This window comes from Lampris incognitus, chromosome 18 (genome assembly GCF_029633865.1).
Source record: "Lampris incognitus isolate fLamInc1 chromosome 18, fLamInc1.hap2, whole genome shotgun sequence".
In the NCBI taxonomy this organism is placed as follows: Eukaryota; Metazoa; Chordata; class Actinopteri; order Lampriformes; family Lampridae; genus Lampris; species Lampris incognitus.
Window position 1 is genome coordinate 22707452 of NC_079228.1, and position 26925 is coordinate 22734376.

The window sequence follows — 26925 nt, forward strand, 5'->3', positions numbered from 1 at the left end:
GCCCTGGGTTCCTGCTCATGCATGACAATGCTCGTCCTCTTGTGGCCAGAGTGTGTCAGCAGTTCCTGTATGTCGAGGGCATTGATGCTATGGACTGGCCTGCACGTTCCCCAGACCTGAATCCAATCGAGCACCTCTGGGACATCATGTCTCGTACCATCCGCCAACACGATGTCGCACCACAGACTGTCCAGGAGTTGACCGATGCCCTGATACAGGTCTGGGAGGAGATCCCTCAGGAGACCATCCGTCATCTCATCAGGAGCATGCCCAGACGTTGTAGGGAGTGCATACAGGCACGTGGAGGCCACACACACTACTGAGCCTCATTTTGAATCGTCTTGAAGAATTTCCACAGAAGTTGGATCAGCCTATGTTCTTATTTTCCACTTTGATTTTGAGTATGATTCTGAATCCAGACCTTAATGGGCTAATGATTTTGATTTCCATTGATCATTCTTAGGTTATTTTGCTCTAAACACATTCCTCTGTCTAATAAATACAGATTTTCAGCTGAAATATTTCATTCATCGAGGTCTATATTGTGTTTTTAGGTGTTCCCTTTATTTTTTTGAGCAGTATATATATATATATACCACGTCTAGTTGCACTTGAGTCTAGTTGCACTTGATTCAACTCCTTTGGATAACCATGACCTGGATGAATGAGAACATTCACGGACATCCGGAAAGTATTAACACCCCTTCACTTTCCTCACATTTTGTTATGTTACAGCCTTATTCCAAAATGGATTAAATTCCTTTTTTCCCCCTCATCAATCTACACACAATACCCCATAATGACAAAGTGAAAAAGGTTTTGTAGAAATTTTTGCAAATTTATTAAAAATAAAAAACTGAAATATTGCATGTACATAATTATTCACACCCTTTGCTATGACACTCAAAATTGAGCTCAGGTTCATCCTGTTTCCACTGATCAGCCTTGAGATGTTTCTACATCTTGATTGGAGTCCACCTGTAGTAAATTCAATTGATCGGACATGATTTGGAAAGGCACACACCTGTCTATATAAGGTCCCACTGTTGACAGTGCATGTCAAGAGCAGAAACCAAGCCATGAAGTCAAAGGAATTGTCTGGGGACATCCGAGACAGGATTGTATCGAGGCACAGATCTGGGGAAGGGTACAAAAAAAATTCTACAGCTTTGAAGGTCCCGAAGAGCACAGTGGTCTCCATCATTCGTAAATGGAAGAAGTTTGGATCCACCAGGACTCTTCCTAGAGCTGGCCGCCCAGGCAAACTGAGCAATCAGGGGAGAAGGGCCTTGGTCAGGGAGGTGACCAAGAACCCGATGGTCACTCTGACAGAACTCCAGCGTTCCTCTGTGGAGATGGGAGAACCTTCCAGAAGGACAACCATCTCTGCAGCACTCCACCAATCAGGCCTTTATGGTAGAGTGGCTAGACAGAAGCCTCTGCTCAGTAAAAGGCACATGACAGCCCGCTTGGAGTTTGCCAGAAAGCACCTAAAGGACTCTCAAACCATGAGAAACAAGATTCTCTGGTCTGATGAAACCAAGATTGAACTCTTTGGCCTGAATGCCAAACGTCACGTCTGGAGGAAACCAGGCACCTCTCATCACCTTGGTAATACCATCCCTACAGTTAAGCATGGTGGTGGCAGCATCATGCTGCGGGGATGTTTTTCAGCGGCAGGAACTAGTCAGGATCGAGGGAAAGATGAATGGAGCAAAGTACAGAGAGATCCTTGATGAAAACCTGCTCCAGAGTGCTCAGGACCTCAGACTGGGGCGAAGGTTTACCTTTCAACACGACAACGACCCTAAGCACACAGCCAAGACAACGAAGGAGTGGCTTCGGGACAAGTCTGTGAATGTCCTTGAGTGGCCCAGCCAGAGCCCAGACTTGAACCCCATTGAACAACTCTGGAAAGACCTGAAAATAGCTGTGCAGCGACGCTCCCCATCTAACCTTACAGAGCTCGAGAGGATCTGCAGAGAAGAATGGGAGAAATACCCCAAATATAGGTGTGCTAAGCTTGTAGCTTCATACCCAAGAAGACTTGAGGCTGTGATCGCTGCCAAGGGTGCCTCAACCAAGTACTGAGTAAAGGGTGTGAATACTTATGTACATGCAATCAGTTTTTTATTTTTAATAAATTTGCAAAAATTTCTACGAAACCTTTTTTGCTTTGTCATTATGGGGTACTGTATGTAGATTGATGAGAAAAAAAGGAATCTAATCCATTTTGGAATAAGGCTGTAACATAACAAAATGTGGGGAAAGTGAAGGGGTGTGAATACTTTCCGGATGCACTGTATACATACATACATACTTATGTATATATCAATGGAACAACCAAACCCATTTACGAAAAGCTCTTGGGTTTGCTGCTATCTCCTCATTGTTTGCAAATATATTTGAATGGTTTTCAAATTTGACCCAAGATTTGTTGTTTGTTGCAAAGGAATATGAGTCTTAAGGCACAAGAGTCAATCGTTTTATTTTAATTTATCATTAAAAAAAACATCAGTACAACATGCACACCATTCATTCCTTTTAGACTTCTAAAAACTATAGGTCAGATACCTCACTGGAGGAGTTTGGCATTTCACTTCAACAGGCTGACGAGGCTTTCCGTTCATTTAACTCATAAAACAATCGAATTCTATCAAGCTGGGCATGCACGGGTGTGACTATTCATTTGAAAGAAAAATGTAAAACTGTATACCGATGATAAAACCACACATTTAAAAATTGCCTACATTCAGTTTTATTTTTTTGGCCAAAATCTAAAACTTTAAACCATTCACACAACCTTCAGCTTTGATGATCCATGGGAAATGGCACTGTGGCCCGCCAAGAGATGAAAAACAAATTTAAAAAAAAAAATTTTTTTTTGAGACAAAAACATAAACAATACATTGTTCCTGTAAAAGTGCTATTTGAGATCTATATCTTAACAGAGTTCATAGAACATACAAGATAAAAATCTTATTACATTGACAAACAATAACACTAATAGAGACTTAAGACAAGAAGTACACATAAATTAAACATGGAGAAATTATGGTCAACGCTGTGAAAGTATTAAAATCCAAATCCAGGTATGATTCAGTGTCTGTCACAATGCCAACTTTTCCATTAACCCCTCAACCTCTAAATTAATGCATTGTATACACAAAACTCAAATCCTGCCACGAGATTTTTACACTTTTGCATACTATAACTTCTCCAATATTTTAAAATCATTTAAAGTTTCTCTTTTTATATTACATTTAAGATTTGGAAAAATGTAAATATGCAGCGTGTACACATTCATTCATAACTCCACAGTCCTGTGCTTCTTTTACCTTGTTTGGAATATAGAAGGGCAAGAAACCCAGCCACTGACCCTCACAGTATCCCCCCATTAATTATACATACATACCCATATACTTTATATATATCTATATCTATATCTATATATATATATATATATATATATATATATATAGATAGATAGATAGATAGATAGATAGATAGATAGATATACAATACACAATAGTTTTTAATTACAAAGGCATTTGGATAAAAGGGATTATTTTGGCACCAGGCACAGAATTTAATATACACATACCCAAGTGGCTAAAACCCACCTGGAAAGCATTCGGACCACTCTTGCGCCCCCCGGCTTTCATCATCGTCCGAGAGACTAGTAAATATGTATTTGACAAATTTCTAAATTTAATGAAGGCTAAAAAAAGAAAAGAAAAAAAAGATGTAACATTTAGCATCTGGCATAACTTTGTCGGAAAGAGAAGGGTGGGGGGGTGGCAGCAAACCACCCCAGCAGACCTGACTAGTGGCTTTACAGTGCATTTATGTCAATAGACAATCGGTTGATCTTCCTGAGTGCTCGTAGTAAACAGGAACTGGAGAAACGTATTTACAGCCAACATCTGGGTGGGGCCTTCATACTATGTACACAATCATCACTCAACCTTCATCTACAAAACTCACTGTATCCTACCACTCTTAACCAATGTCAAATATACACTTTCTTCTCTGACTTCGTGACACCAGCAGCTAAACATATTAATTATACCCACCAATAACAAGCCCTGAATCATCACTGCCACTCATTCATAGAAAAATGGCGCTCTTCATTATTAACCAGTGATCACAAGTACTACAACAGGGCTCTTAACCAGTGCGGGACTAGTCTTTCATGGTCATCACACACACAAAAAAAAAGCATACCACCTTTTCCTGAGAGACAGTAAACTGGGAGAACCACACCGAATTTGGGGATTGGTTTTATTATTTCTTAATTCTCCTTTAATCGCTATTTGCAAAGATCGCAGTGAACCTGTCAATTAACAGTTCGTCTTGAAACCCAGACCGAACGGGATGGCTATTTTTCTCTTTTCCCCTCTCTTAGTTGGTTCAATCTATGTCCTTTTGGAAAAGGAGGACAAAAAAGCAGTTTAGGTGACAGTTCTTACTTCCTACACCTCATTAATGGTGCGTTCCGCGGGCCTGAAGTTGGTCGAGCTGGAGGATGACATGTAGAAGGACTGGGTTTTGCGATTGATGCGTGCTCTTTTTGTGGCCAGCGAGAGGCTGCGCTTGCTGGATGAAATGATCTCCGTGATGAACTTTTTACAGTCCACGCAGACCTCCATGGTGGTCCAGTCCTCCGTCAGTTCCTTGGGGAGCTCCGGCTCATCCTGCGAACTGCTCTCCTTGCTGCTGTGCTTGGACAACCTGAGGACAGAGAAAAGATTGATGAGGGCGGTAGCCGGGGATGGACCTCATCACGAAATAAGACACGGGACAATTTTACATCTTGTTGCTGAAACAGATAAAAAAACAAAACAAAACAAAACCATGAAACATACTTGTAAACAGTCCTTCGCAGGCTGTGTCGGTTATGTCCAGACCCAAAGGAAGACTTTTCTGGCTGAGCAGGTGTTGAGGCTGTGCTTGCCTCTTCCTTCGCCATGCTGCTGGAGCCCAGCGAGTAGATGGGCAAGGTGGAATAGGGTTTGGATGGCAGCCGCATCTGAAGTAAAAACGATAAATCAAAAGGGCGTTAAGAAAAATAGCTTTTACGAGAGGACACGTGTCAAGAGTGTTGATACATCTCAAAATGAGTGTTTCAAGAGCGTGTTATGAACTCAAACAGCCACCTACCTTTTTACAGCACTGAGAGCACACAGGTCTGTGGAGGAAGATGAAAATAGGTGTTTTGTTAAGTATCACTGAACTGACACTGTACTTCAACAGAGTTGAAATAAGACACTTAGGTCCTGTAATAAATATAGTCACTCCATTTACCGTTTGCAAAACTGGCAGGTGTAGGACCAGGTAAATAAGGAGAACCTCTTGTTCCGACATGAAAAACAAAGCTAAAGAGGAGAGGATGGGTGAGAAGTGGCCAAAACGTGAAATTTTAACCACAAGGAATATGTAGAATAATTATGTAGCATTTGACCAGCTGCAGAAACTTGTTGTATTTAGGACAACAATGAGACTATAAAAAAAAGATACAAAGGGCCTGTACCTTTCCTTTCTTGAGGGCACTGTAGATGTCCTTGTACTGCTGAAACTTTTCCAGCTCGGCCTTGACCAGCACCTGTCTGATGTGCATCACTTCCTCCACTGTCAAGGTCAGACACTCCACTGGGTAGCAGAACTCCTCCTGGAAAAAAGAAAAAACTTCAGCGCAGCCAACAACCTGTCATCCATTTCTATATGTATGAGTAAACAGATTTCCCAATATGGTTGTATAATGTCAGTTGACAACGTCTGTTGCCATGTAAATGAAGTTGACTCCACGTGAATGCAACACAGTGAGGGTGGAAAGAAGGCATACCAAGCATGCTGAATCACCACATAGTAAGCACCCATTATACACCGCTTTGCCCGCAGATGGAAATTCCCACAGCTCAAACTCTCCTTATGGAATGGATGATGTGCATGAGATGAGAATAATGAGTGTGTTCTGCATTACTGTGATCCACGTGATACTTCAACTGAGATGAGGGTCATAACCAATAGGCATGTGTTGAGAACGTTCTTTGAACTAGTATCATAAATTGGTAATTGGTATCACTACACAAACAGGAAAACATTTATATGGCGGAAATTTAACAACAAAGCAGCAACTGGGGGAAACTGCTGGATTTGACAACCATCAGAGGTCTGTTTCTTTCAGCTGGCTTAGACTCATGGAAAAGTGATTTTTTTTTTAGCAACATCAGAGATTTTTTTCCCCCCAGTGCATGCTCGCTCTCTCTCTCTCTCGCTCCATCCATTATCCAAGCCGCTTATCCGAAGTCGGGGTCGTGGGATGCTGGAGCCTATCCCAGCAGTCACTGGGCAGCAGGCGGGGAGACACCCTGGACAACCTGCCAGTCCATCACAGGGCCGACACAGACACACATTCACACCTAGGGGCAATTTAGTATGGCCGATTCACCTGACCTACATGTCTTTGGACTGTGGGAGGAAACCGGAGCGCCCGCAGGAAACCCCCGCAGACAACACGGGGAGAACATGCAACCTCCACACAGAGGACGACCTGGGATGACCCCCCCCCCCAAGGTTGGACAACCCTGGGGTTCGAACTCAGGATCTTCCTGCTGTGAGGCGACCACACCAACCACTGTGCCGCGCGCTCTCTCTCTCTCTCTCTCTCTCTCTCTCTCTCTCTCTCTCTCTCTCTCTCTCTCTCTCTCTCTCTCTCTCTCTCTCTCTCTCTCTCTCTCTCTCTATACGTATATATATATATATATATATATATATATATATATATATACGTATATATATATATACGTATATATATATATACGTATATACATACACACGTGTGTGTGTGTGTGCGTATAGTCCATGAGGCACTGAGCTACACTAGCATATACAACAGTTGGGATCTGTTAATGGATGGTATCATTGCTGACACACAACATTGGTGTGTTGACTGTAAAGGCATGCTGGGCGATGAAAGGGAGGATGTGATGGTTGTATTATGATGATATAATCACGGAGACGTACCCCACCCTGTGCACCACTGGCAACTTCAACCTGACCAGCAGAGGAAACAAGACATTTAAAACCTGAAGATAATTTGCTATTCCTCTAAATTCTGTTTGTATGTCCTTGAGAGTGTATGACAAACACCAAACAAGTTATAATTTTAGAATAAGAGGAACTTGCACCACACATTAAGTATTTGTAGAGACTGGGTGTTTAAGACCAAACTCTCAACAAATAAGCTCATATGCACTTAACTGTATGGAAGATGCCATAAAGCAGAACAAACAGATTGCCCAAGAATGACGAGGTCCACTACAGTGTTTTCAAAATGCCCACCCTTGATATTTCATTTTACAAATTAATTTTAAACTCAGTGCACACAAATCTGATAATAAATAAACCCAATTGCCATAACTTCAACTATATTGGCATCATTGTACAAGTCAAACGCAACAACAAACACTGTAGTGCCAGTCTCGTGGTTTGACAAGCCACCAACATGACCATCTCATGACTGGGCAGTTGAAGGACAAAGACAGTGTCGTTATTCTCTTCCTATTTAAATAATAATAAATGAGGGACAATATGAGGACTGGCTTACAGACAGACATTTGACTAAATTACCTTGGTGTTGGGAGCCGTCGTCAGCTGAAGCATTGCGTGACAGGAGAAATGACTACAATTAAGTCTCTGGTAGAAGCAGTCAGCTAACTTATATACAAATATAATAAGACATGACATGGGAACTGAGAAGGAAGGCCAAGGACAAGAGCGTCACTATCTGGATTTGACATATGCATGTCATTTCAGTCCATCAGTTCTAATTTGTTGAGTTTCTGATTGAACCAGGGTCTCTGGCTTCACATCAGCAGCCTCAAATTGTACCAGCGAGTCTGCTGTTTGTCCTGTGGTTTCAATAAACATCCCTCAACCCCAGACGAAATCACATGACCAGCATTGGGTCACTCAGAAAACCAATAAATTCAAAGGAAACAAATGACCTTTCACAGAACAATGTATAACCAGTGATGCCATTCTGGCAAACTGGTTGCATCAATTGAAATTACCATTGAATTACAACTGCAGTTACAACTGAAGTTTAAAACTTGGGATCCCACCGACTCAAGTCTTACCTGCATGCCCTTAATATTCTTATTTTGGCATACTCTGAATTCTCATTTTGATTTTAAATTATTCTGTTTTTGGTATGTCACAGAGGTAATGAATGGGTCAGCCACTGTGAATTGCAATTTAAATTAGACTCCATGGTCATCACTAAATCTTACCACTGTTTATTATTCGGTTTGCATAGACAGTAGTACATATACTCTGCATGGTAGAGTATTTGAGGAGTATCTTGATGCATGCTCAATAACCCAGATAAGGAAATCACAGGAAGTTGAATCAGTTCATCTGAACACAAGATATTTTAGGAGTGCCAATTCAAGTTACCATTCAATGTAAAGCTCATATTGCCGTGATAAAACAAATCAGATTTCAATCTATACTGCAATACTTCTTTAAAGGTTAAGGTTATGCAGGTGCTGATGGACAAATACTATAGAAGCAGCACCTGAGGTCAACATACCAAAGACTTTGAGTTCTGTCTGGAGGGGGCCACAAAGGGCCGAACACTGGTTGGGAGCTCCCTGTCGAGGGTGTGTCGCCTTGGCGGGGACTGGTACATGTCTGGGTTGGTGGCGGAGGAGACCGGTAGGAACTTTGGGACCGCTAGAGAGATGAAGAGGAACATAAAGTGACGAAGGCAGACCTCAGATAAATTTACAGTCTAGTCTTGTTTTTCAAGATCAGATACGTTTGGAGCAGCAAAAGAGTAGATTTTAATAGACTGGAATCCACTAAAGTTGGGTTTTTACCATCTTTTTCCTTGGCGGATTCCGGTGACGTGTCTTCCAGTATAGATGTAGACATACTCGAACTGCTTTGCGTGGCATCCTCCTTTTTACCAGAAAAAACAGGAAATACACTAGATACTGATGGATTCAAAGTACACTGAATTAAAGGTATGACAGAAGACATTGGATTTTCATCAGTTATTTATTGCTGATAAATATGACTGCAGTCTTACATCAGATTCAGAGCTGTCTAGTTCGGCCAGTGTGGGTGCCCTCAGTAGCCTTTTCCTCTGGCTCAGTGGCTGTGATACACCTGCCCCTTGAGTCTGCGCTGTGTTGTCATTGGCTAGAGATTGTGTGCTGACTGCCAACTTCCTGGGGGCATCAGGTGTGTCTGTGGGTAGAAGTGGGAACAGTGAATCATGGGGAGAAGACAATAGGTTTAGACATGTACACCAGTAAGCAATTCTGTAGTAAAAGCCACCCATAAAGCTCCGTGCAGTGTTAGCCCTACATGACAACTGGGCATCACATTTCCTGTGTAAACTGTGGGTGCCATCATGCAGGGATGATACAAGATACCAGACAACTTCCCAAATTCACGCGATCCAAAATAAGCCCTGTCGTTATGCCAATCAGGTAGAATGTGTCGTTAGTTTCCTCAACGTAAAGCAAACAAGAGTGAGAATACATTGTATTACATAATGGAAAAATCGCACAATTTCACATTCAACATGTTTTCTGAAGGGGGTCTTCCATTGTGAACTGTACACATATTATATGTAAGATCTGCTCTTGCGTCATTGCTTTCACGTGCACCCCCAATAGGAAAAACCCATCTGTTTTACATATTCAGTGACTTTTTTGACCATCACGTCATGAAAATAGATTTAAGACTACTTTGCATAAGCTTATATTCAGTGAATGAATAAAAGCCAAGCAAACAAACAAAGACTCTTGAACACGTAGTTGCAACAAGGCCACACTTCACGTATTCATTACCTGAGCTGCGGAACAAGTCCTGAGGGGTGCTGATGCTTTTCCCTGCGCCTGCAGAGGAATTGAGGGGATATAGCTTTCAATAAGACCCTGCACTAATCATAACTTGACACTTTCCGCTCAAACGACAGTCTGCTGCTATGCCACAACAGCAATCAGCACCTTGGGTGAGATGCAGTGGGTGTGCATTGAGGAGAGGATGTGTGATTATGGGTTATTTGCATACAAATCCATTTTGCTGAGCATGGAACACTTAGGGCCAAGTGATTAAAAAAAAAAAAGGAGAATTGGATAACACACAGGGGCAGGAAGAGGGAGACTGGGATCAAAGTGCAAAGGGTCATTTTCATTTATCCACCTGCATTACCGCAGTCCTCTGGACTGCAACGCTACGGTCAGCGGCATCGCCGCCGTATGGCGTTCAAGTCTTACACAAGGGAGTTTGAGGCATTACGTAACTTGTAATATGTGACAGTGACAGCGGATTAGAATGACAAGCAGACTAGACTGGCTGCAGAGGCAGAGTGATGATAGGTAATCCCATACTATTGGCTCTGGCTCAATAGCAATCCCTTACCACCTACTAGATAATAGCTTGTACACTTAACTAGGTCATTCAAAATGCTGCTGATGGCCAAAACGCACCAGAGTTGTGAAAACAGACTATCAACTTTACACACTGAAAACACGTTTAATACAGTAATTCTGCTCCTCTTAAAAACCAATGCAATTTTAAAAAAATAAAATTGCACAAGTCAAGAGCCAGCTGAGCCAAAAATAGCTTCACAATTTGAAAATCTCCGATTTAAGCACACCAACTAATTCTTCCTATTGCTCACACAGATCTCTGTGTCCCGACAGCCAGTGTGTGACAGTGTTGGTGCAGAAGTGTGTCAAACACACAAGTTACAACACATGCGTAAAAAGAAGGGGAAGGTGTGTTTGTGTGTATTTTAAGTAAGGACAGAAACGATGGAAAAACAGCCAGCAAGGAAAAATACATACATGTTGGGTAAAGAAAGACAAACTTTACCTGCCGAGTCAAAACTGTAAGACATGCTAAGCGGCCTCATGACTGTATCATGGTCATGTTAACCAAAAAAAGATAATAGAGAGAAAGAAGAAGCAAAAGGGAGAAAAGGAAAAAGAAGTCCATGAAAGGTAAAATGGATGGCAAAGTCAAGAAGCACCCAAGCCTGTAAGACATATCCCAAGCCAAAGAAAAACATTGTTTACTATATTTTGTATATGGTCTTCTCATAATGCAGCTCCATATGCAATCCTTTATTTACAGATAACCTCGGTGCTTTGCACTATTTAAAACCACACAACATCCAGTCCATACTGCCCTCTTAATACCTCTAATTCTCCCTAAGAAGAGGCACCCTGTGTACAATGTATAGCTGCATTGTACAGTGTAGACCAACACTAAACCTTTTACAGTGATCGCATTAAATCAGTAGAATTCTTTGAAATATTAACCAAAGACCATTACCTAACCCTGGTCACCATGTATGAACCAGGTAATTTAGTTCCTATTGTTTTGAACAAGTAAAACAGTCCACTACAACAATTATTTACACAAGATGAAGAATATTATAAAGGAAATCAGAGTTTTCATCTGATAAGCTGCGTCATGTTAGTAAACAAAACAATAAAAACACATTAGCAATCATGGGGAACTTTCAGTACTTGTAACTCATCTTTTGATACCGCCTCAGTTTAAACCCTATGAAAGCCTCCAACCAACGTCAGTAGGACTATAGAGGGAGGGCAAAATTGATGTAATAACAGTGATTGTAGTTTAGCATGATGCAAGTCATTCCTCAAGAATGGTTTTGTCCTTGGTTTTAGTGGGTTAATTAAAGCAGCCAAGCAGAAAGCAAGATAAACAATCAACTATGCATGCCATAATTTTGATGGAAAGGTCAATGTATAAGGATTGCGGTTTTCAGATAGGTGTTGTGTAGGTATTAAATGTCCATGTTTTTCATTGCGGGTACATTTATGCCAGTGTTCACACATTGGTGCAAGCCTGTGTATGTATGGTATGTGCATGTTGCTCTCACCTAGGCGGTTTCTGCGGATCATGTCGGGTGAGACGGGCCTGAGCTTCCTCTCAGCCTTGATGTCCTCCAGCAGCCGCTCATGGAGGCTCCGGGGCCGCGGCGGGTGTGGCTTCAGTTTACGGGCAGACACCTAGCGTGGCAATAAGTGAATGACAACTAAACAGCCATCGGGTGGTTTCCTCATGCAACTTCACCGTCAGAGTGGTTAGTTAATGACATCAAGACAGCCAACTCCTGGTAGAGTCTGCTCCTGCGCTGCCAGCATTACCAGTCAGCACAGTGATGACTATGACTTACATGCATTGTCATTGCTGGCCTGAACCATGACACATGCATCAATATATTGTAAACCCCTTCAAAATGATGAAATTGCTCATTGTTTTCCTCTTTTGCATCAATACACTACAATCTGTTACAAATCTACTGATTTTCATAAGAGTGCAACATGGTTCACAGCTCCAGAAGAAAATCTTTTAAACCTGATGGAGAGGAGGGAGTCGCCAGATTGGACATCATTTCAAGAAAGGTTGATTTCCTTTTCCGTGATTGCAGAATAACAAGTTGAACGGGTTTCTCATGGCCCTAGAAAAGGAAAAGTGCCTACTGACAGTTCACCCGCAGTTTCATGTGATACTCACAGGGTTTAAGGGAGGTCGAGACCTGATGAATTCCAGGATAACTTCATGAGCGCTCTTCTTTAACCTTGGAGGGATGTCTCCATTCACCTAGAGTGACATTGGAAGAGAGAGCAATGTGTTTAGATTTTTTTTTTTTTAATTTGATGTGACTCATGGCCTCAAAAACACCCACCAGGAAACAAGAGATGCCGATAAACTGCAAAGTGCAAATATCATAAAAAGGCACCCTGGAATCTGCATTTCATTGGACTCATTTCATCTTACATTTAAAAAAGAACAGATGTGCGCACTTCCGTCTATCAATGTGGCTTTTACGTTATCTAATATAGGTTTCAAAGGTATTAAGGCTGCTTCTGCAGAGCTACAGGAAGCCCTGAGTGGACAAGGAACAAAGGTTTGCTTCAGTCTGATACAGCTCACATATCAGCCACACTGCAGCTTTTATCTTCCCATTGTGACATTTCTTTTAAAAAGTCAGCTTCCAATTTACTGGAAGGTCTCTAAAAATGCCAACATCAGAGACCCAAGGTACGTTTGTTTTTTTTATAATGTGGCATTTTCTTTTGAGCCAGCAATCTCCCAGTCACATAACCCACTTCTTCACATTATAGGCTAATACTTACACATTAATATGCAAAATACTTTATTGATGGACCTAAAAATAATTTGACTAAAAAAGTATTCCCCCAGATCTGACATTTTTAAATGCAACCCCCCCTTTTTTTCTCTCCAATTGTATCCAGCCAATTACCCCACTCTTCCGAGTCACCCCGATCGCTGCTCCACCCCCTCTGCCGATCCAGAGAGGGCTTGCAGACTACCACATGCTACCTCCGATACATGTGGAGTCACCAGCCGCTTCTTTTCACCTGGCAGTGAGGAGTTTTGCCAGGGGGACATAGCGCATGGGAGGATCACGTTATTTCCCCCAGTTCCCCCTCCTCCCAGAACAGGCACCCCAACTGACCAGAGGAGGTGCTAGTGCAGCGACCAGGACACATACCCACATCCAGCTTCTCACCCGCAGACACAGACAATTGCGTCTGTAGGGACACCGGACCAAGCGGAGGTAACACGGGGATTCGAACCAGTGATCCCCATGTTGGTAGGCAACGGAATAGACCACCAAGCCAATTTTTAGAACAATCTTGATTTACATCCAAATTATGTCTCTGCACATATTAGGGTCTTAGTTTCACCTTAACAAAAACAGCCAAATTGAAATGAACAATTCATGTTGGGCCTATGCAGTTTGGCAGAAACCCACCATGACTTTGCGCAGCTTGTAACGTTTGGAGCGGATGTCATCCATGAGCATCTCATAGGGCGTAAGCTGGTACTCAATGGGCAGTGGGTTGTACTGGCGCTCCTGGACCTTCTTCAGCTTGACACCATGCCTAAGGTCTCGCATCACCTGCACCCAAAAGCGTGCCTGGGAGACAATAAATAGATCAATACTGTGGCCATGGATGAAAAAATCTCATTAGAACACATACTGCAGTAGAGTATTTACTCATGCACAGTCTTTAATCTGACAATAAAAACAGTGGTGCCAAGTGTACTTCATCAAAAGTCTCTTACCCAATCAGCATTTTGCAGCTCATTAAGGTCCTTAACAGGCTCCCGAGTTTCACCTTCCATCTTCCGTAGGTTCTATCCATGCATCCATCCATCCCAGATAAAAAGGTCGGGGGGGGGGGGGAATAGAAAAGCAGTGAAGTTACAACAATCGAGAGAGAAAAAAACTGAATGATTACTTCATTAATGTATTTTCATTGAAAATGTGCATTCAGAGACACCCCTGTAGTCACAGCTTAGAGTGAGACCTGGAAAAACCACCCATGTTCACTCAATCGATGACCTGCATTTCACACTACAGCATGTCTGGTGTTTGCCTCACCCCATGAGACCGGGCAACATTGAGAGGGGCCCAGGGGCAAAAATCAATGACCACCTAATGACAGCTTTTAGTATCTGCCCCCCTGCCAAGTCCTCCACACAGCACAAGTCCAAGCTAGTTATAGAAAATTTTAGATGGGGACAAGTAAATATTCTATACAAGATTGGGGGTGAAAGGGCAAATGTTTAGGGCAGCTCCGTTTACATAAGTATGCCTTTGTTCCAATATAACCAAACATAACGGAATTTTTGAGAAGTTATATAAACTGCTAGGCACTGCAATGGTAGCACACTGGACTCGCATGCTGGAACACTTTAGATAGAGACCAGCCAGCTGCATGGCCAACACAAAAACACTTTCTTTCTCTCCCTTTCTTTCCATCATCCAACCAAACACACATTCTACCCTTTATCCATCAAACCAAAACTCGTTTGTCCACAGGCCCTTTTAATCAAGAGTTATTTCAAGCGAGATGAATCAAACATGATCTAGGGTGTCTCTCCGTGCCAGACTCTAAGATCAAAAGGAAGAAAGCCTGAAGGAGGAGATCTTGGCTCTGGTTGATTTCTCCTGACTCTATTCCCTCTGCACATCAAGTCATTCCTTATTCACCTGGTTCTCCATCTCCCCAAACCCCTCTCCAAGCATCAGATAACCCTCATCTCACATCTTGGTGCACTGCCTCTTACCCGGCATGAATCTCACCCACACCCCTCACATCTAAAACAAGGATGTGGTCTATTCATAGATAGACTGAAAAATACAAGGGTAATCTCAGCAAGAGAAAAATCTATGACACACATTGACGAGAGAGAAAATGAGAGATGAGTCCTCCTGGGGAGTGTATAAGGGATTTCTACAGATAATCAGAATCAGAAATACTTTATTCATCCCCGAGGGGAAATTGGGTCCTATTATAGACACTCACACTCTAGTAAAGAAAAACTAACAAAATATAAGATAACAAGAAAATAGAAATAAATAGAAATAAGAAAAATAGAAATAAACAGAAATAGAAGATAAAATACGAAATAGAAATAAGAATAAAATGTAAACATATGTGCACCATGAATATGCATCAGTGATTATCCTGGGATACACACACACACACACACACACACACAGGGTGAGTACTAAGAAGCCCCTATTGCACTATGATCCCCTTTTAAAGCTCCTTACGCTGGTCTAATAAGTAATAAGGCTATACTGGCTAACTGTATATTATATAACACATGTGGAAAAAACATTATTGCTGCTGCAGTTACAGCTTGTATGTTCATGCAGTTACGGTCTCACGAGCTCCAACTATGTCATGAAATTTAAGTCTCTTCTAATTCAATCAAGGCAAACAAAAGTACTAAAATGTGTGCCAGCTCCAGCCTTTCTCACTTTCCATCACCAAGGCACAGCAATGTTTCCCCTTTTCCATAATGTATTGATATGCTTAAAAGAAATAAAGAAGAGCTCTCTAATTTAGAGATGTTTATCTTTATTGACAGGTACAAAGCCACTGCAGAATAGTTCCCAAAATGTCTATAGGCAACACTGCCATGACAGTGCAGCTGTCGCATTCTTTAAAAGTCATTATGGACGCATATGATCCACAAAAAGGGGACTATGTAAAGCACTGGAAAAGCACAAATTCAGAATGACATTCACTTGGTTTGCATGTCAATTTGTTTCCTGTTATTCTAAACAATTAGTAGAAACCTGAAATGTGAAGGTCATTTGTGGACCTTCATTTCTAAATGTACAAAACTCTGGTAGAGGCATTGATCTCCATCTCACCACAGCAGTAACTGTGATGGATCGACTCCAGTAATCAAAGATCCTCATCCAGCTGAGTGAAAAAAAGAACAAAACGAGCCCTAAATGTAATTAAAAAGAAGAGCGCCACAAGATGGTGTAGTGGTGACAAGACCAGCTTGTGGAGTAGTGACATGTAAATGGCAGCACGGACAGAACCACATGCACCCTCTTCTCTAACGTCTACCCATCTAAGCTTTCCCATCTCCTCAAAGAGATCAACAGTTTGGACTGGTCATTATGGAAAGACTTTTCAGGCTTTTGTGCAAAGCTCGACAGCCCTTTCAGCCACTCGATTTCTTTTTACAATATGCAGTGCAGTGCATATGAAATAATGAAAATTTGGTTGCACCATCTATGACTCATCTCATCTGATCATCAGCCGCTTCTCCGGGGTCGGATCGTGGTGGCAGAAGCTAAGTAGGGCACTCCAGACGTCCCTCTCCCCAGCAACACCTTACAGCTCCCCCTGGGGGATCCCGAGACATTCCCAGGCCAGATTGGATATGTAGTCCCTCCAGCAAGTTCTGGGTCTACCCCAGGGTCTCCTCCCAGTTGGAGGTGCCCGGAATACCTCCAAAGGAAGCCCCCCAGGAGGCATCCTAATCAGATGCCCAAACCACCCAAACTGGCTCGTTTCTTCCCCCCGCCTTTTCTTCCAAATTGTATTCGGCCTATTACCCCACTCTTCCCAGCTGTCCTGGTCACTGCTCCACCCCCTCTGCCGATCCCGGGAGGGCTGCAGACTACCACATGACTCCTCCGATACATGTGGAATCGTTACCAGCCGCTTCTTTTCACCTGACAGTGACGAGTTTCACCAGGGGGACGTAGCGCATGGGAGGATCACGCTATTCCCCCCAGTTCCCCCTCCCCCTCGAACAGGTGCCCTGACCGACCAGAGGAGGCGCTAGTTCAGCGACCAGGACACACACCCACATCTGGCTTCCCTCCTACAGACATGGCCAATTGTGTCTATAGGATGCCCAACCAAGCCAGAGGCAACACGGGGATTCGATCCGGCGATCTCCGTGTTGGTAGGCAACAGAATAGACTGCTACGCTACCCAGACACCCTAACTGGCTCCTTTCAACACAAAGGAGCAGTGGATCTACTCCAAGCTCCCGCCGGATGTCTGAGCTCCTCACCCGTTCTCTAAGGCTGAGTCCAGACACCCTACGGAGGAAACTGATTTCAGCTGCTTGTATCTGCAATCTCACTCTTTTGGTCACTACCCAAAGCTCATGATCATAGGTGAGGGTTATAGGTGAAGGATCTGGTCCTACGTTCGCATTACTGCTGATGCTTTACCAATCTGCCTGTCAATCTCCAGCACCATCCTACCCTCACTCGTGAACAAGACCCCGAAATACTTGAACTCCTTCACTTGAGGCAACAACTCAACCCGAACCCAGAGGGAGGAATCCATTTTCCGGTAGAGAACCATAGCCTCAGACTTGGAGGTGCTGACTCTCATCCCGGCCATTTCACACTCAGCTGCAAAGCGCCCCAGTGCGCGCTGGAGGTCTTGTTCTGATGAAGCCAACAAAACCACATCATCTGCGAAGAGCAGAGATGCAATTCTGAGGTTCCCATCTATTACTGTGACATTATAATATTAGCATGCAACAATAGACAAAGGTGTCAACTGGTTCTAACCCTTATGTCATGCAATGACATATTCTATATAGGCCTGATTGTATTCTATATAGGCCTGATTCATTTGAAGAGAAGAGATACATCTCCAACAGACTGGCCTCACACTGGTTTGGTGGATACCCCATTAACAAACACAAGGTTTCCACAGGTCATGTCTGCTGTGACAGACAGAGTAGACGGACAGAGTGCAGGGACCAGGATTAATCCACTGAGCTGGTCAGCTACCTAATAATGGGGCTAGCTAGGGCTGGGCAATGTATCGATATTATATCGTGATATAAGACTATCTATCATCTGGGATTTTGGATATTGTAATATCATGATATGACATACTAAGTGTCATCTTTTGCTAGTTTTAAAAGCTGCATTGCAGTAAAGAGATGCAATTTTCTGAACTTCTAGTTGTATATTATTTGTCTCTACCTGTTTGGACATGATATCCACACTACTAATGAGTGTTTATCAAAAATGTCATTGTGTAAGTATTTTGTGAGAGCACCGATAGTCATCTCTACAATATTGTCAAAATATTGATAGAGGTATTCGGTCAAAAATATGTTGACAGTTGATATGTCTGTATTGATCAGCCCTAAATGGGTCTATGGAGACAGGACTGGAAAGCCAAACCAGGCAGTGGCAAGCCATGCCAGGTGGTCTTAAGGGTGCCTTAGCTCTCAGTTGGCCTGGCACAGAGGCCAGCTATATATATATAAAACTTTGTTAAAAGAAACAATCAACAGTAGGGAAAAAGCTCAACAAATAAGGAGCAAAATAATCCATGGAGTGAAGTAAATTCTTTACGAGACAGTACAAGCCTGTTTCATGCCATAAGCAATGAAAGCACTGACAGCTGATGATTGCTTATGGCATGAAGCAGGCTTGTACTGTCTCAAAGAATTTACTTGACTCACTGGATATATATATATATGGTGATTTTTCCTGTATTCGTGTTGATCTATCTATCTATCTATCTATCTATCTATATACTTATACACACACACACACACACACACACACACATACATACATACATACATATGTATACATACATACATACATACATACACACACACATACATATACATGTATATATATGTATATATATATACATACACACATACATATACATATACATGTATATATATATATATATATATATATATCAACATGGATACAGGAAAAAATACTTTAATGCATAGCAGTTTAGAGGCCTGTTTCATGCGTCTCGCACTCATCAGCTGCTAATTTTTTTTTTCACAAAGAATCATACCGTTACATTGCCCAGCGTCATGCCTCTTTTTCCTGTATCTGTGTTGATATTCCGCTCCTCATTAGTCGAGCACTCAACACCATTGACTTTTCGGAAAAAAACGCTATATATATATATATATATATATACACACACATACATACATACATACATACATACATACATACATACATACATACATATATATAAAGATAGATGTAGAAAAAACACTTTTAGTACAAGCTTGTTTCGTGCATCGCGCACTCATCAACTGCCAATGACTGATTCATTGGCAGCTGATGAGTGCGCGACGCACAAAACAAGCTTGTACTGCTATGTATTAAACTTTTTTCCCCTACATCTATCTTGATATTCCACTCGTCATTTATTGAGCACTTTTATCAACACCATTGACAGTTTCTGAAAAAAAGTCACACACACTCTCTCTCGCTCTCTCTCTCTCTCACACACGTCACTATTCACAAGTCATGCACTACTTCAAATTAGACACCGAGGGCCAGAATGGTTGAAAGACATGGGCCCAGAAATGTAGAGTGCCGTTTACCCATCTTCTCAAGTTTATCAAATACAGTTTACCCACTTTAAATAGGTCAAGTCAATTTTATTTGTATAGCCCAATATCACAAATTACAAATTTGCCTCAGTGGCCTTAACAGCAACACAACAGCCTGTCCTTAGACCCTCTCATCGGATAAGGAACAACTCCCTAAAAAAAAAAACCTTTAACAGGGAGAAAGCTCAGGGAGAGCAACAGAGGAGGGATCTCTCTCCCAAGACGGACAACGTGCAATAGATGTTGTGTTTACACAATTTACACAATACAACACTGAAAGAGGATAAACAGAATTATAATGGACTAAATAGGCAAATCCTTTCGATGAAATGAACATATAAGGATGGGATTTTAAGGAAAACAACAGATAAATGTTGTGCAGATTTTTTTTATTTTTATTAGTGATGAACTGCCTTATAATAATCACAGACAAGTGGTCATAGATTGCCCACTTAAAATAAAAATCCATTACACCATTGCAAGTGTTGATTTTTTCCCCCCCTTTCTTACACACTAATCTTTCGCTTCCCAGTTTCTTTCATGCTTTTTCTTAATTGTTATTTAATTAGGTGCATTGTGTATCAAGATATTGAGTTGCAACCAAGACAAATGTTCTGAATGACTTATTGTCACTGTTTTCCAAGTCAACAATTTGAGGGAATCCGGAACTCATTTTGAAGCAATTAATATCATTCATGAACCTATTAAGCCGCTAATCCTACAGAAATTATTGCCACATAGTCATACGGGATTTTCATGAATAATCTCTCAGCTGTTTATTTCATTGATCAAGTACAATGGGTGATAAAAAATAGCCACGGACTTATTGATCAGTAACTTTTTTCAACCAGCTGCTCTGAAAAACACGACTTGTGGACTCGGATGGGAAAGCAGATGGCTCTGTAGGCTCTTTCTCATGATTCCTCACAGCCAGATGTCAGAAGAAAAAAAACAAAAAACTAGCAGGTCCAGAAGCCTGAGTTTGTGTCTCACCTCTTTGGCACTTTTGATCTTCTCCAGGAAGGTGCGCAACTCCCTGGTCTCAGCATAAAGGGCACGGCACACCGCCTGGTAGTGGTTGGGGGCATCTGATGGGCTGGGCAGGTGGGATGAGCACAGCTGTAATGGGGTGTGTAACAGATTGGTGGTTATGTAACCAGTTATGCGTTGTCAAGATACACCAGTAACTTTCACGGCTGGTCATGATCACACCAAGTTAAACAACCACAAACTTCAGTATGACAGGGAAATTGTTTGGCCCTTCTTTTCTTAGAAATATTAATGAACTGAACTCCGCCCAGTGTACAGTATTATAAACAGATGGACATGAAGACATTTGACTACCTTGGTGCTTTTCAAACCAACCCTTTGCCATCTGTTATCAATCTGTATCATATACACTTTTTGAGCTACCATTATGCAAAATAGTTGGACTATTCAGAGATGCATCTAACAAAACAAATAAAACCGGTCCTTTCAGCAGCATGAACCTGATCATCCAGTGGTTTACCAGCATCATCATGCGCCCTTTTAAACCCTGACATGGTATTGTGCTTTGCAAATAACAATTAAAAAAAAAAGCTGGTCTTGGAAAACAAAAGCAGAACTGTCAAATTGGCCCCAGGGACAAAAGGAAGGAACAGGGCGAATGACATTTCTCATGGGTTTGGCCCGGTGCTGGAATGTCTGACACAGGGAAGGCTCTTCAACGGAAAATAAAGTAAAATGACACCAGAGCATATTCGAAATATCTTTGCATAGGTGGTTTCCACTGTTCCTGCTTAGTAGTTAGATCATTATCAAACAGAAACTGGTTTCATCCAAGGGCCAAATATAGTTTAACAAACCATGGACGGCTGGTATCAATAAATTCATCTGTAACAGTGGCTGGGTTAAAAGTAGCTCTTGACCTTGAGCAGAGGTGTTTTGATCCAAGGTGCATTTTTGGAACAGGTGTTCTTTCCACCATTTGATGAGCAGTGAAGTAGAAAAGTGTTGCAGCAACTTTGTCAGCCATCACAGATGAAGACGACGACAGTTTAGTACTGTTGTTCTCACTGTGGTCCTTGGGGATCCCCACTACTACCTGTTAGCCCTTCTACCATTTAATTAATAACATACCATTTAATTAATAACATTCACCTGTCATACCAGGTCTAGGAACTCCCCTATTAGGTGGCTGGGATACCTGGCAGAATAGAAAAGTAGCAGAACTGGGGGTTCCCCAAGGACCTGATTGAGAACCACTGGTGGAGCAGCTCTTTAGTTCACTCTCTTGCGCTACAACAAATTTATGTGCCACATTAAACATCTCATTACTCCCATCTCTGAAATGTTTGCACTAGAAAGGGCTGTCATCTTCATTCGTCGTAAAATCTCTCTGGATCCTCACTCACTCCATCTACCCTTGCCTAGATTAGAGTAAATGGGAGATAAGGAGGTCAGTCAGGAATGTGTAGTTATCTAATCTTCCATGTTGTTGTAGCCACATGTTGGAAAACATACTCAACAGAGTGATTGTTGGGAGCAATTAGGGGCCTAACAGCAAGGCTAGACATGCACAAGTAGCACATAGCCCCAGCCATGTGTTATACACCAGGTTCATTATATGGAAGGATTCAAGGCCGTAAGAACATCTAAGCCTATTCCATGAATACAAGTGTGTTTACACAGCTAAAATTAACCCTCACACATTTCAGACGTTATGAGGACAATTTTGAGGGTGGAGGCCCCGACCGAGAGAGTCTGCGGGGAGCTGTAGCAGTGACTGTCTTGATGTGCAGCTCAATGAAAATCTTACATTTTACACACCAAAGGAGAGTGTCTGACAAATTAAGCTTTCATTTCCTGAGGTTCTCATGCTTTTCTGTTGACTGATCTAAATTGGTTTTATACATGTTTATGTAAGAGAGAAACTATGGCAGACAGTACTTGAGACTAAACATGGCTGTCTGCGAGTTATCATATATTGTTCTTTGACCAAGATTGTTTAGATCGCTTATTGGGATCATGGAGCTTTTACTTTGAATTACCCCAAGGGTTTTTTTGGGGGGGGGGTGCACATGCAGTAACAATCAATTATGATCAAACATCCAAAAAGTTTCCATTATCAATTATTTTAGTTGAACAAACTGTGCATCTCTAAATTGGTTAACAGCACAAATTACTTTCGGTCCAGACTGAAGTTTTGACCGCACCCTGCCCTCACCGACCTACCAAAACGATGTCTCGATAGCTGCGAATGCTGCTGACTGTGGTGGTGGTGACACTAACGGCAGGAGCTTCATCCCCCTCACCCTCATCTTCCTCCTCAGTGGCCTCGTAGCCCTCGTCGGGGCAGGGGTCGCTCTCTGTCTCTGTGGTGTTTGTCATCATGTCGATCAGGTGCTCCAGGGGGGGGCTTAGCTCACGCTCCTCATTCTCTTTGAGACCATAGTCCAGAGCTTTATAGATCATGATGCCCAATGACTCAATTACCTACAGATGGAAAAAGTACAAGTGGGATGTATTCATGTTATCCACCAGTGATTAACAAGTTAGTTCACAGACCTGGAGTCAACCCTTTCCTGAACTAAATAGCCCCTTTTCATGAAATTCCCAATTGAGAGAAATGTCATATTTTAATACTAGGTTAAGTTTATGTCTGTGAAGGAGGCCTAGTCTGAGGAATCGACCACTGCATCCCGAGGACAGTGATTATCCAGTTTTGTCAAAGCCATCTTCATTTGCTTTTTGTCCTCAATAAAATATCCTCACCTCATCCAACATTTGATCAGAATCTACGGTTCAGTACTGTCCTCATCTCAACTCCATCTACGACCAATCCATCCACCTGAATGGACAAAATAATATCTCGTGTCCAAGGCCACAGTGTTCCTACATGTAACATGGTTATTAGTGCAATTTGTGGATGATTTCATCACTGCCTCCTCACATTAACAAATAAGGTATGGCCTATCCTTATTGAGACCGGATCCAACTCACATGTCTGTATCTTATCTTAAACTCTCAAACTACCATCAGGCTTAGAAAGGACAAAGACGCTCTTTCACTCTGACATAACCAGCCAGCTCTGCCCTGCAAAGCCATCTCCAAAAAGCCCAATTATATAATTTCCATAAGATCGACCACTGACGGCCCTTTGCCAATTTAGATGTGATTTCACTGGTCAGGTGAGCGTTGGTGTTCTGAGCTGAAACAGACAAACAACATCGACATGAGCCAAAAGACCTGACACAACCTACAAAAACCTCAGGACGACAAGGCTTACATTAAGCTTAATATAATTGTAGGAAACGCCAAATGGAGGTGCATAAGGAAGTAGTTATTCTGGGAGTGCTACTATGAAATTTGTTTTGAGTCCATGAAGTATTCCTCAAAGGAATATTACAACATTAGACAAGTATATAAACAGGGAGAAGGCACATGTGAAATAACCCCAACTGGCCTAGCCTACATTTAGGATGAAAAGCACCAATTTTATCTGCTTTACAGGACAGGTGACACTGCAGCTTTAACCCAAACAAAGCACTCCTCTTCCGTGCCAATATGAATAGCCAAGGCAACTATTTGAAATGCCAAACCAACTTTTTCTGATGTGCACTGCCTGCTGGGACCTTAGCTGTGGGTCATTAGTTTAATTTAAATTGATGGAGTGACAGTGTTGAGAAAGGGAGGTGCCCTAACAGAACAATGAGGATGAAGGTAGTGAGGCTGGGTGAGGCTTGCTATGCTCAAGCTGGTGCCAAGGAACAGCAAATGGTTCATGTGTCTGGGAAGGTAATGTAATGTAATGAAGGGTGGACTGTTGACTGAGCATGTCTGAGCTTATTGGCTTTAGCAGATAAGACAGACAAAAAGAAAATACATTACACAACTGACAAATGTGCCACTAAGTATTTTGTTAGAACGTGATGGTTTAAAAAACAAAAAGATTTTAATAAATATTTGCATTCCCTTAATTCCAATAAAATTATTTCATACTTAATACTAGCAGCTGGATTTTCAGTTACATATTTAATAAAGAAGGCAGGGGTTTTCTGGTAGTTAGACGGTTGTCATTTATCAACCATCTCTCCATCCTCGCCGATAATCCTTCATCCACCACAGCTAAAACAAATATCCTATTCCAAAGTGCTTTATTATGCAACTTTATAAGCCATGTGTAGGCCAACATCAGCCTAGGAGGCAGCAGCAGCAGAGAAGGTCTCGTAGCCTACAAGGATGTACAGGTTTCAGTATATGGTCATAAGTCTTGATGCATGCTCAATAATCCGGGTAAGGAAATCACAGAAAGTTGAATCAGTTCATCTGGATAAGTTTGAGAGAAACGTTTCATCACTCATCTAAAGGCCGTGACACACCAGGCCGATGTCGGGCTGTCGGTGAGCGTCTGTGGCCCTCGTTTTTGCGGTGTGTCCCACACCGTTGGCACTAGTCGGACCCGTCGGCAGTTTTTCGGCTGATTTAGCATGTGGAATCGGCAGCGGAGCCCATCGGTAAGAGAGATCACTGATTGGCTGTTCAGCTTGGCGAATCAGTGCATGAAAAGAGAAACGGAAAGTTATGAAAGCAAGCAAACGACGAAGACAAGAGGCCACACACAGAAGGCTCTTCTCCTTTTTCGTCTTCACCTCACCTGAACATTTCAAGAAGCTAATATTTTCACAACGACATGGCAATGAAGAAACTGAAGACCAGTTGATCAGCACGATTCGGGGGGAGGCCAGCCCTGTACATTACAGAAAAATGTTATGCCAACCGAGTGGTGAAAGCAGAACTCTGGCGTGAGATGGAAAATAAACTTGTTATATCAGGTAAGAGTTTCTTTTTGGCTATTGAGCTCTTGAGAAACTGTTCGTAATTGTTTGTGTTATTGTTCGCTAGCGCACGGTAAATATCACTTGTTCGTGCTGTTTGCGAAAATAGCGAGTCTTATTTTAGTCTGACTCATTTTCAGTTGATTCAGTCCCATAAAGTAAATTCAGCATAGTTCAAGCTGTTATTATGAATGACGAAGACCAAGGTCTGACAACGCCAGTGCCATTTGCAACTTTTTATCAGACATATTCTCGATTAGAAGTAGCTATATTACGACACCGTCCGTAGTGAGTGAGAGTTGAGTGAAAATGGTAAGCAAACACGGCTTTATTCACGGTTTGTATAGCCGCAGTCCATGACGCAAACAAACTACCGCCACCTGCTGGTATGGGGAGTTATTTCCTCTCACACAGGCGCAGAACGTGCTAGTTGGCCGGTGGCTGTAGTCTTTGCGGTGTGTTCAAGTGCTACTTTTTGGCCCAGACGCAGGCGACGTGAGGCGATGCAACACTCGGCCTTCGTCGTCGTTAGTTCTCTGATATCGGTTTGGTGTGTCTGGGCCCTAAGTGACCCCTTCAGTCTCAAATGACTTCCGGTATCCCCATCCTTATAAACAATACAGTGACATAACAACCGAAAACAACGATTGGTTTCATATGCAAAGTACCGTCACCATTAACTACAGTTACAATGACCATGTGTACTATTCACAGAGGATTGGGGAATAGGTGCAATCACAGCATGAGGGGGGCGTCCGGGTGGTGTGGCGGTCTATTCCGTTGCCTACCAACACGGGGATCTCCACCACTTCGAATCCCGGTCGGGCGTCCCTACAGACACAATTGGCCATGTATGCGGGTGGGAAGCCGGATGTGGGTATGTGTCCTGGTCACTGCACTAGCGCCTCCTCTGGTTGGTCAGGGTACCCGTTTGTGGGGGAGGGGGAACTGGGGGGAATAGCATGATCATCCCACGTGCTAACGTCCCCCGGGCGAAACTCCTCACTGTCAGGTAAAAAGAAGTGGCTGGCAACTCCACATGTATCAGAGGAAACGTGGTAGCCTGCAGCCCTCCCTAGATCAGCAGAGGGGGTGGAGCAGTGACCGGGACGGCTTGGAAGAGTGGGGTAATTAGCCGAATACAATTGAGGAAAAAAAGAGGGGGAAAAATGCCCCCCCTCCCTAAAAAAATCGCAACATTATAAGATGGTGACAGATGTACTCTTAGCCCCCCCCCCCCCCGGTTCAGGGATGGTTGGTCCCTCTTCACATAGATCGCCTCTTTGGAGTCAAAGGGGAATCGCCTCTTTTGAGGCGATAGTAACTGTAGTTTCTGTGATACGATCAT

At 42.5% G+C, this 26925-nt stretch overlaps 1 protein-coding gene across 1 annotated transcript in view; it reads right to left on the reverse strand.

The window, feature by feature from the left end:
* Positions 1–2477: 2477 nt before the first annotated feature.
* The window catches only part of spire1a (spire-type actin nucleation factor 1a), a 38702-nt gene continuing 14254 nt past the window's right edge, over positions 2478–26925 (reverse strand). Inside the window, exons 3-17 of the mRNA XM_056298267.1 lie at positions 22975–23235; positions 20752–20877; positions 14152–14223; positions 13838–14002; positions 12571–12657; positions 11933–12062; positions 9867–9914; positions 9098–9258; positions 8886–8967; positions 8597–8739; positions 5534–5671; positions 5308–5378; positions 5164–5191; positions 4869–5032; positions 2478–4734 (exon numbers count right to left, since the gene is read on the reverse strand). Of these exons, the coding sequence (XP_056154242.1) occupies positions 4476–4734; positions 4869–5032; positions 5164–5191; positions 5308–5378; positions 5534–5671; positions 8597–8739; positions 8886–8967; positions 9098–9258; positions 9867–9914; positions 11933–12062; positions 12571–12657; positions 13838–14002; positions 14152–14223; positions 20752–20877; positions 22975–23235 (1935 nt within the window). The 3' untranslated portion in view covers positions 2478–4475. The remainder of the gene's footprint in view (positions 4735–4868; positions 5033–5163; positions 5192–5307; positions 5379–5533; positions 5672–8596; positions 8740–8885; positions 8968–9097; positions 9259–9866; positions 9915–11932; positions 12063–12570; positions 12658–13837; positions 14003–14151; positions 14224–20751; positions 20878–22974; positions 23236–26925) is intronic.